The sequence below is a fragment of the Brienomyrus brachyistius genome, chromosome 11 (genome assembly GCF_023856365.1).
Source record: "Brienomyrus brachyistius isolate T26 chromosome 11, BBRACH_0.4, whole genome shotgun sequence".
Taxonomy (NCBI): domain Eukaryota; kingdom Metazoa; phylum Chordata; class Actinopteri; order Osteoglossiformes; family Mormyridae; genus Brienomyrus; species Brienomyrus brachyistius.
Window position 1 is genome coordinate 17,104,619 of NC_064543.1, and position 11,115 is coordinate 17,115,733.

Below are 11,115 nucleotides of genomic sequence, written 5' to 3' on the forward strand. Positions count from 1 at the left end.
CAATGTTCGAACCAGTACATCCTGAGTTCATTCCAAATGATGTTGTGCACACTTTTTTAATCGGGGTAGCGATACAAATCTTACCATTACAGGAACTTTTATGACATTCCATTCTAAAGCCATAGGCATCAAAAAGGAGCTGGTCCTCCCTTTGCAGGTATAACAGCTGGAACTCTTCTGGGGAGGCTTTCTACAAGATTTGGGAGTGTGTCTCTGGGAATTTTTGCCCATTCATCTAGAGGAGCATTTGTGAGGTCAGGCACTGATGTTGGACGTGAAGACCTGGCTTACAATCTCCATCCCAAAGGTGTTTGATGGGGTTGAGGTCAGGGCTCTGTGTGGGCCAGTCAAGTTCTTCTACACCATTCTCACGGATCCATGTCTTTAGGGACCTTGCTTTGTGCACTAGACCACAGTCATGCTGGAACAGAATAGGACCTTCCCCAAACTGTTCCCACAAAGTTGTAAGCATAGAATTGTCCAAAATGTCTTGGTATGCTGAAGCATTAAGAATTCCCTTCACTGGAACTAAAGAGCCCAGCCCAGCCCCTGAAAAACAACCCCATACCATTATCCCTCCTCCACCACTTCATCTGATGCTTGGCTCTTCACTTGGTGACGTGAGACCTACATGCAGCTGCTCGGCCATGAAAGCCCTTCCGTGAACCTCGGGGTTAATGCCAGAGGAAGTCTGGAACTCTGCAGTTATTCAGTCGACAGAGTACTGGCAACTTTTTTACACTATGCAGCTCAGCACTCAGCGACCTCGCTGTTACTGTACGCGGCCTGCCACCTCATGGCTGAGTTTCTGTTCTTCCTAAATGCTTCCACTTTGCAGTAATACCACTTACTGTTGACCGTAAAATATCTAGCAGAGTAAATATTTCAAGAACTGACTTACTGCAAAGGTGGCCCACTTGAATTCACTAAGCTCTTCAGAACGACCCATTCTTTCACCAAAGTTTGTTAACCTGACTGCAGACCAGACTCTTACCTTCTGCGCAGACTCAGTCTGCAGTGGCCAGCATGGTTTTCTACTGTGTGACCTGCTGTGGAACTGACAGCAGTTCAGACAATGCCAAATGCCTAAACTCACTGAAGGCAGTAACTGAGAAGAGAATTTTGGCAAAATACTAGGCATAAACAATTCTGCCCACCAACTTCAGGTTACATGGTGTGCTTAGAAAAAAGGTTCTGGCCGCTGTTCCTGCCTGCTGCCATCAGGCACCTCGACGCCTCATCCCGACATCACCCTCCCCTTCCCCATCCCCAACTCCAACACCTCGGGAAGCATCCTGTCCTGTTACAGGGACAGTCTGATGCTACCTGTTCTAATTGCACATATAACAACTGCTAATTTATTTTTCTTTAAATTCTGCACTTATGGCTACTGTCTTTGCACCTTGTCTTATTGGCACTATATGTACGTCAATCTGTGCATTATGTTTTTGCTTCTGTTTGCAACAACATTTCCCGCTGGGATCAAAGAAGTCCATTTAAATTTAGCATAAGTTCTTTGCCCTTACACTCCAGGCCGGTAGGGGGCGATGACGATAAAGCGAGAGCTTAGGCTGTCGACGTTAAAGCAGGGGATTGCAGAACTATGTTTGTGTTGATACCCCACTCTCCTGAATTATTTATCAAAAAATAGTTAGGTTAGGCTACGGCATAAAATTAAAGGCGTTTAATTTAAATAGGAATGTCGGGGGGTACGCTCTTGGAGAACGCAAACCCGCTTATCTTTCAGCGGTCTGGGGAAAGGCCGGTTACTCTAGAGGAAGAGGATGAAAACTTTGCAGATCCCATCGATGACAGGGAGGTTTTCGATATCCTTGCTGTTTTACCCACGGACCAAGTTATGACGCCGAATGTTTTAGTATATGCCGTGTATCCACGTGATGCATATCATACTACGGTACTGCGGTATTCTGCGTTAGGTGTTTAATCGAATCATAAGTCTATCGTAATGCATTGTGCTTTATTTGTCCTTAATGCATTTTCCAGTTACACCTTATCAGGTCCATAAATGACCCCGAACATCCGCTTTCACTCGAGGAGCTCAATGTTGTGGAGGAGATGAGAGTTCATGTGAGTCTGCCTGCCTCTGGTTGCTTGGTCGTTTTACGGACACGGTGTATCATAAACTCTCAGGGAATTGAGAGAGACTAAAACACGTGGACAGTCTAGGGGTCCCTGAGGACTGGTTTGAGAAACAGTGTTCTGTGCTATATTAATAATGTCCTGATACTGTTCTTTTTGTTTACACTAAAGCATATTTAATATACAGGTCTGTCGAGAAAGTAGTAATGGCGGTGACTGCGGGTTACTGCTGGTCGAGTACATTATGTGGATTTCCCACCGAGCAGGTCAATGACCAGGCGAGTACAGTCGGAGTGGAGTTCACGCCCACGATCCCCCACTGCAGCATGGCTACCCTGATTGGCCTGTCCATCAAAGTCAAACTGCTGAGATCACTGCCTGATCGATTCAAGGTAGATAGAACCGGCACTCTAAATACCGTTTGTATGAATTGCTAAAACACTTTTCGTGAAACCTTCCGCTCTTTTCTGAAAATGGTAAAAACAAAACTCAATCTTCAAACAACATTCAGAAAAACCTCGACTGCCTTGTGAAATCAAACACTATTTCATATATATCTAAAATATATATATGAAATGAAAGGCACATTACAAATGTTCCATGTCAAGCCAACTATCAAGGACGAGTATTTTTCTGTTTATTCTGTCTACTCATGATATCTGTAGGCTGTGTCAGGCCTGAGGAACATTACATTTACAGCATTTGGCAGACACCCTTAACCAGAGCGACTCACATAAGTGCTTTAAGACTCTACAATGAATTTGTACAACATTATTTTTGAAGTAGACAATGTTCTTCCTTGCTAGGCAAGACGGGAAGAATCCCATGCTATGACACGCCTTGACACCATCCTTGCACTTCCACTCTCATCTGGCACGGTTTCTGTGCCGTTCATTCATTGACTTTTCCACCTGTTTAGGAATGTGCAAACAATTTGTCATGGTATTTAAATGATGACTGCTGTGTGCTGGGTATGTTTAAGCTCTGCGGCCCGTGTTTTCCATTTTGCATCAAAGTTCGTCAGATTGCAAAATGCACCTTGGTGAATGAGAATGTGGATGGAGTTCTGCAGAAAGTGCTGATCGGATCTGCAGATTGTCTGACTAGGTGAACATTGTTTTAGGGTTTGCCAAACGAGTAAGTGGTTTGATGAGTTTTGGTAACTGACACGTTTAGTTCAGAGAATGGAATTTTGTTTTTTAGCGATTTATAAAAACGAGAACAGAGTTAATTTGGCCAGGATTTTGTGGTCTTGGATGTGGGTTAGTTCAGTATAAAACATCTGACCAGTTTGTAATGTATGTATGGGATTTTTCTGTTCTCCAGATTGATGTACACATCACACCTGGAACTCACACTGCGGAGGAAGCAGGTAACATGTCCTTCTAGTAAGCAGGCACCTGACCCTAGCTAAAGACATCTTTTTAAAATAATACATACTAACAACACAGAGGGCAGAAATCTACATCTGTCGATGTATGTTCTCGGATTTGCTAAGCTTGCATCTGGCTATTCTATTAGTGTGTCCTGGGCAGTTTTCAGTTCTCATCGTTGGTGTCTTCTCCAGTTAACAAGCAGCTTGCAGATAAGGAAAGAGTTGCTGCAGCTTTGGAGAACTCGCATCTGCTAGAGGTGGTGAACCACTGCCTCAACACCAAGTCAGCGTGACCATGCCAAGCCTTTTATTTTTCTCCAAAATGTCCCCTCTACAGTTTTTTTCTTTTTATTTGGCACAACTTTTTGAATTTTGTATTGTGAATAAATAAACTTAACTATGTTTATTAACTAAATACTTGTGCACTGGTCTGAAATATATTCATGTTTTAATTAGACTTCTTTTTAAAATATGTAGGTATGAACCTTCCCTTAATTTTATTGAAATAACTAATATTGCATTAAAAAACCCCTACTGCGGTATTTATTGTCGGGTAGCAGAGTGGCGCAGCGGAAGCGTGCTGGGCCCATAACCCAGAGGTCGATGGATCGAAACCATCCTCTGCTAAGTGATTTATTTTTCTAAACCCATGGGTTCTCTTTACGAAAACATTACGCTAAATATAATCGATGTGTTTGTCTAAAGAGTAAAATGACACGGTCAAGTTAAAATCATACAATTTTACGGTTCAGAGAATAGATTATATTTCCTTTTCTACATATCAGCACATCCTGTTTTACTACATCGCCACACAGTGTATCCTTGCATTACGTTAAGTGCTTGTTCGGTAGAAGGAGCTCCCTCTTCCGGACAAATGCAATTAATAAAATGTAGCCTTCTGAATGGAAAGCGAATCGGCAAATAAGCCGGACTGGGTCTGGAATCAGACGCGCGGCAAGGCATCGCCTCCTTCTACTCATTTCTTTACTTGTATATACTTGATGTAATGTATATATAGACTGTGTATATGTATCTTTTTTTCAATCTAGAATACACGCATAAATAAAACCGGAGCACGGGGCACGATAGAAATATAAGGCACTGTTTCGGATGGAACTATGCATATTTGCTTTTTGTCTGAGCTACAGGAACAGGAAGATGTTCTTACAGTGACAACTTAACAAACAAATGACAGGTAGTGAGGCTTCAGGAGTCAGAAATGGTCAGCATCAGAGCAGTACCCTGTCTAACTATGAATGTAATTTATTAAGCGATGTTTTGAAAGACATGAGGATAAACATCAGCCTTCCTTTTATTGATTATGGATAACAGACATTTTCTAACTGATCTTATACCTGAGCACTTCTAGGTCAGTTACATTTCAGACATTTTGAAGATTGTTTTTTTGTTACCAGACCAATTTTAATCTGACCAAAATAGAAAATATATTTCCATTTTTTAGCAAATGGTCATCAACATGCTCTGTCTGTTTATTCTGAGTTTGAACGTTAAAAGTTGCCTTTATAATCTTGACATTTTCTAAGTGTATTTTCATATTTAGAAGTACAAGATATCACATGTGGTTCTGTGACCTTCGGGACTCTGTTACCTGCAGGATTAAAACCTGGAATCGTATGGGTCATATGGTGAAAGATATTTACTGTCAATTAGCAGATACTTTTATTCAAAGTGACGTGCAAGTGAGGCAAATAGCACATTACAAACACACACACACACACTCACATACACACAGTCCAGGTGTCGATTAGGCATAAGTGCAGGGAAGCTGAGCTTCCAATGAATACCCAGTTACAAGTGTAAGTAGTACTGAAGCAGGAGCTACACATCTTTTAACAAAGCCAGAACCTAATACCACTATTCAATGTCCACATTAAGAACAGTCAGGCAACATCGAAAGGCATCAGGTGAGTAGACGAATTCCAGGAACAGATAGTTCCCGAGGTGTTTCTTGAAGGTGGTGAGGTGCTTCAGCAGCTCATGCCACCATGTGAGAAGCACACATCAAAACTATCTGGGGTGACACTTCTTATCTAGTTAAGGCATCTCCAAGCAGTGTCAGTTTGCTGGCTGAATGGGATAACATGGAATGTAGGTCTTAAGGAGTCTCTTGGTGGAGAAAATTGATCTGAAAACCAGCACCAAGGAGTTGAACGTGATGCGAGCGCCTATAGGAAGCCAATGAAGAAAGCCAGTGAAGAGAGACCACTAAAAGCCGCTCACAAGTGGTCATCCCCATATAATAAGTACAGATCTGCAAGCGTAGGTGTTGCAATAGCACACCATAGCCTCGGACATAATGCGGGAACAAAAGGCAAGGGCGACAGAATGGGCGATGACTCACGTAAAAGTCCAGCGTCGATGACTGACATGCACTCATTGTGCTATTAGCATTGAAATAAATGTTGACACCTCTTCTATACATGTGTTAATGAGAGAGAGAGAGAGTACTCGAACTGGGCTGAGTGGGAGATTTTCTCAGTAATGTCCATTTGAATAGTCAGGTGGAATTAAAGTAAGAAGGAGCTGATAACCTGGGGGGGGGGGGGGCTTCTACCTATTATACACGCTACCACCGAGTACTTGTTTGAATACATCAGAAGACACCTGATTTAAACGGTCGTGAATGTGGCGTGATGGTTAGTACCAATAATGGTGGTTTCAGCATCACGCGAACAGCCACCTGCAGCGTGTAGATTTTGCGAAGAATAATGAGATGAGTAGGCAGTTCATCATGTAAAACATGTAATTCAAGTAATAACCAAGAGATGGCGACACCACCCTGAATGGTTTATACTTCAAAAACAAAAATGCTGTAGCGCAGGGAACCATCTGGCGGCGCTGCGAGCAGAAACGGTGCCGGTCACGTATTAAATGTAAATAGCTGTGTGTAGTTAGCGTCAATCGTGTTGTTCTTGTGTTTTATCTTAGAGTCATATATAGTGTTTAATGTTAGGTGTTGTAAACGGTGTGTGAGCTTGTGCAGTATAAGTAGTCGGGACGGTCAGCACGGTGGGCAGAGGGCACTGGGTATGTGGGTGTTTTACGCTTGATGGAGGTGTTTGGTTTTTCTGAGAACTATCAATAAACGAGCGATTGTGTTTGGACAGAGCTATCTCGCCTAGTTTTTGCTGAGATAATATTTGGGTCTGCCCAGCTACAATACTACTTACTGCTGAATAGTATTACATTAAAAGTCCAATACTGTCTGTTGACTGCAGGTAAGAAAAATCGTATATGAAGCCAGCGAAGAACGAAAATAAAAAATACATATTTGTTGCACAGCGCACCCAATTTACACTAGGCTTATGTTTTTTTCTATCATTTTTATTTTGGAATCATGTATTTACATAATCTATTAGAAGCAATGCGCCGCTAATTAATGCTGTTGATCAGAGGGTCTTCCCGGTTCGTAATTCTTATGGAGACTGAACCCGACGTATATAAATAGCACGGACATGTAGGCTAAACAATGATTCAAGGGTTTTATTTGTCAAGCTATAGATTACGTGCAATGCTTTGGCTTGACAGTGCGATGTACATCCATCAGGAAGTCATGCCTCTGAATAGATCACTGATCATGATGTGTACAATCATGGTCAGATGCTCAGTGCGCTGGTTCTTACGGTCCCGGTAATAATGGAGCGGCTCCGCATTACATCAGCGCCGTGGGAGCTTGGAAGGGAGAGCCCCTAAGCCGCCCCCGGCTTTCTGAATCACGTCTCGCAAAGCAGACTGATCTCCCTCCCCCCGTCCCCAGCATGATGTTACTATCTATAAAGAGGCAAACCCGGCCTCAGCCTGACGTCAGGGAGCCGGCCGGAGCATAAATACGGGCTTCAGGCGGACAAAGCAAAAAGCCGCGGAGGAGGAAGAGCAGCGCGACCGGAGGCTTTATTATAGGAATCTCATCGTCTAGCTCTTGTAATATAAAGGAAGAGGAGCACCGGAAAGGATAAAAGCAACAAAAGAGAAGTTTGGATTAAAATGTAGGTTTTCGCCTGGGGAATATATCTTTTACGTTTGGTCGTTGGTCATTTTTACTTACTTTTTAAATTAATGTAGGAATCTTTAATTCTGTTATTTAGTTATGTTTAAAATGGTTAATGTGTATCACAATATTTATACTTATGTCAGTCTAAATGATAAACAAATGCAACTGAGGTAGAACTAAAAAAATGAAGTGAAGTAATGAATGACACGGTGACTCGTTAACATGCGGTGCTCGAAAAGTTTTTTTTTTTTAATATCGGCATATATGTATATTTGGATAGATGTTTGTTTTAAATTGTAGGAAAGTGAGATTTGGAAAGAAGTGTATTTTTGAAAGCGTATAAAGAAGCACTAGACAGCTAACGTGACTGTCCGAGAAATATCCTCATATTTCACAATGAAGTGCCTGTTAACTCACGCGAGTCGTTTTTTGCAGACTAGTGATCATGACGCTGAACAAAACGGACAAACTGCGGAGCATGGACAAGCGGCGAGGGAGCACTCCCTTCCCCATCCACCTACAGAACCTGCACCGGAGAAGCATGCCCGTGGACGACCGGGAGCTGCAGTCTACAGTACCCTTGGTGCAAGCCGCAGAGCTGTCAAACTTCACCCGCTGCTCCTCGTACAGCCCCGGCGAGCCACACCGGGACAGCTGCGTCTCGGATTCATCCGACTCTGTCATCTCATCCGGGAGCGACTCCGATGGACAGGTTCACAAAGTGGTGCTGCTGGGCGAGCACGGCGTGGGCAAATCCAGCCTGGCACGGATCTTCGGTGGGGTTGAGGAGAATCACGAGTCGGATGAAGCAGGTGAGCTGCCACTACACGTTAACGTGTGTTTGCGTGGTGGTGGGGGGGTGGTTGCAAAGAAAGGCTTTCTATTCTGCATTTTGACAAAACCAGGTAAAGTCAGATTTGCATAATAGTTATAAGACAATGATGGAACATTATCGATGGGAGAAAGAGTCAGATTTAATTCACTAATGCATCAGGAAATTTAATCAATTTGATTTTGTTTCAAAACACATACTTCTTGTACTTATGTATCTTAAACATGTGGCTTATCAAGTCATTTTCCCTAAATCGAGTTTGCAACTCAGAGAGTGAGATAATATTGATTCCTGTTGTATTCCTTCCTGCTATTTTTAGCACCCATGCTATCCTGGTCTTTATAGCCACTGATTAAGACGCATAATGGAAAAATAAACACAATGGGCAAAGAGATAATAAATCCAGTCTCCTTCAGGATTAAAGACCTACCACTACTGTAGAGCAGGAATTCTGTTAGAGCATGTTGTGTAAAGGTAACGGGAGACACTTTGCAAAAAGGCTAATGTCTGCTGTCCGCTGACTGTGTCTCCTTCAGGGAACATGTACGACAGATCTATTATTGTGGATGATGAGGAGGCCTCCATTCTCTTGTACGACGTTTGGGAGCAGGTGAGCTTTGGAGGAAGGGGAGGCCCAGGGGGAAGCAGCTGGAGCTGGATGTAGTTTTTTATGTGGAAACGGGCAGGAGAGTGACTTCGTGGCTTCTGGTGGTATTGCAGGATAACAGCCAGTGGCTGAGGGAGCAGTGCATGCGGATGGGCGACGCATATATCATCGTGTACTCCGTGACGGACAAGGCCAGCTTCGAGAAGGCGTCCGAGCTGCGGATCCAGCTGCGCAGGGCCAGGCAGTCGGAGAACATACCCATCATCCTCGTCGGGAACAAGAGTGACTTGGTGCGCTCCAGAGAAGTGTCAGTTGACGGTGAGCAGTATGGACGTCTCAACATCATAATAATGGTGCAAAGCAAACTGGGACTTGAACCTACAACCACCATCACTTGTTTTCATTACTATGACTAGCTGTTTGCTCATTAAAATTCACTTGGAAATTAAGTAGATGTCAGCATTGAAATGGACGCTCTTCTGCATTTTATACTTTTAAATGACTAAATCAAATCTAGAATTTACATGCACTTACTTTTGTCCAAGTGTCTGTGACATAGAAGTGAGGCAAATAGCACACTACTAACTACATACTGAAATCTACAGGTGGTTGTTGGATCCAAACTCAAGCTTTAGTTGATGGGCTACACATAGTTTCAGTACACAGGCATCACTGTGCCCTGAGGAAGGTGCCATCCTTTACATCCCCCCTTTTGCTCCATGTCTTCCACCCAGAGGGCCGTGCCTGTGCCGTGGTCTTCGACTGCAAGTTCATCGAGACGTCCGCCTCCTTGCACCACAACGTTCAGGATCTGTTTGAGGGAATTGTCCGGCAGATCCGCCTGCGCAAGGACAGCAAGGAGGAGAACGCACGGAGACAGGCCAATAGCAAGCGGCGCGAGAGCATCGGCAAGAAGGCCAAGCGCTTCCTCGGCCGCATGGTGGCCCGGAAAAACAAGAAGATGGCCTTCCGGCAGAAGTCAAAGTCCTGCCATGATCTCTCAGTCCTCTGAAAGTCCAGATCCCTCCCCCCTCCCCTGAACTGTTACTCTGTCACCAAGACCAGATGCTGTGTGACCCAGGCTAGTATTTTAAATCGTAAATCAAGGACTGATAGAGCTGTATATAAATATATTTACATTTTTATACTAATGAACCTACGAAGAAACACATGTATGAAGGCCATTCAGTGGTGAAGCATCTGCATGAAGTTTTCTTATTTTTTTCTTATTATTTTATTCTGCCTTAAAAGTACTGCTGTTCATCCCTACTTGTGCATAGAGGCAGGGGCACCACTAAAGTTTGTCCTGCAAAGGTATTTGGTTTGCTGTGAAATACCTCGGCCCTGAAAGTGGTAGCTGTAGGTACAGAGATTTCCAGTGAGGGGGCACAACCAAGACAAATGCTGTAGAAAAGTGAAATATTGTACAGTTTTCTTGGGATTTGGTTTCTTGTGAGAGCGGAGAGTTTTTGTGCAGAGCTGTATGGTGGATTTTTCCGTTGAGCTGTCATTTGGAAGGATATTTACTTGAAACTGTGTACGCAGGTTCGTACCATGGCTGGAATATAGGTGTAGGGTTGGGGGGGTACTAAAACAGGAAGAACATACTGTAATGTGATGCTGACCTGCAATATTTATGCGTGAATGAATGAGAAAGAAGCAATAAGTCATGTCTGTGTTGTGAAGTTGATGTTTTATGAAAGTTGATTTGCACTTCCATTAAAAACGTTCTATCAAACTTTGATAAATGTTTACATTGATATTTTTAATAAAATTGAAAAATGTGAGAACACATTTTTTTTTTGCATGGTTACAGAGTTAGTAGTATATTCTTTGTTACATAAATATTGTAGGCATCCTTTTCCCGACCTCAGCAAGGGAAATTGAAGCTGAGGACCTTTTTTGAGAAGCGAGACGTCGCCCAGCATTATGGCGTCCGGAACATTAACCAAACCCAACATAAGCAAGGGGGGCACATCCTGCGCTTTGGAAAACAAATAACTGTATGTATTATTGAACGTGCACTGTTCATTTGGTGAGAGCCTAAATTAACTTAATGTCAATTCTGGGTGGAATTTCACTTTCAGAGATGAGATTAAACAAACACCAGAATGCCCTGAGGGAGTGGGACTCCCCGTCCTTAATCTACATCATGAACGGAAAGCGATTTATTTCTATAATGATCATCA

The 11,115-nt window shown here is 43.1% G+C and overlaps 2 protein-coding genes across 3 annotated transcripts; both read left to right on the plus strand.

The window, feature by feature from the left end:
• The first annotated feature begins 1,534 nt into the window (after nucleotides 1-1,534).
• Nucleotides 1,535-3,890, plus strand: ciao2b (cytosolic iron-sulfur assembly component 2B). 2 transcript variants are annotated; one of them, XM_049030784.1, is made up of 5 exons: nucleotides 1,535-1,915; nucleotides 2,005-2,088; nucleotides 2,367-2,492; nucleotides 3,427-3,472; nucleotides 3,668-3,890. In XM_049030784.1, exons 1-5 carry the CDS (start codon nucleotides 1,700-1,702, stop codon nucleotides 3,766-3,768), a joined length of 573 nt encoding a protein of 190 aa, XP_048886741.1. In that variant the 5' UTR covers nucleotides 1,535-1,699; the 3' UTR covers nucleotides 3,769-3,890. The 2 variants fall into 2 exon arrangements, with proteins under 2 accessions (XP_048886741.1, XP_048886742.1); XM_049030785.1 differs by having other exon boundaries at nucleotides 1,539-1,826; nucleotides 2,009-2,088.
• A 3,429-nt stretch (nucleotides 3,891-7,319) lies between these two features.
• Nucleotides 7,320-10,674, plus strand: rrad (Ras-related associated with diabetes). The gene is made up of 5 exons (XM_049030766.1): nucleotides 7,320-7,482; nucleotides 7,923-8,299; nucleotides 8,856-8,929; nucleotides 9,040-9,244; nucleotides 9,661-10,674. Exons 2-5 carry the CDS (start codon nucleotides 7,933-7,935, stop codon nucleotides 9,936-9,938), a joined length of 924 nt encoding a protein of 307 aa, XP_048886723.1. The 5' UTR covers nucleotides 7,320-7,482; nucleotides 7,923-7,932; the 3' UTR covers nucleotides 9,939-10,674.
• Nucleotides 10,675-11,115: the final 441 nt, after the last annotated feature.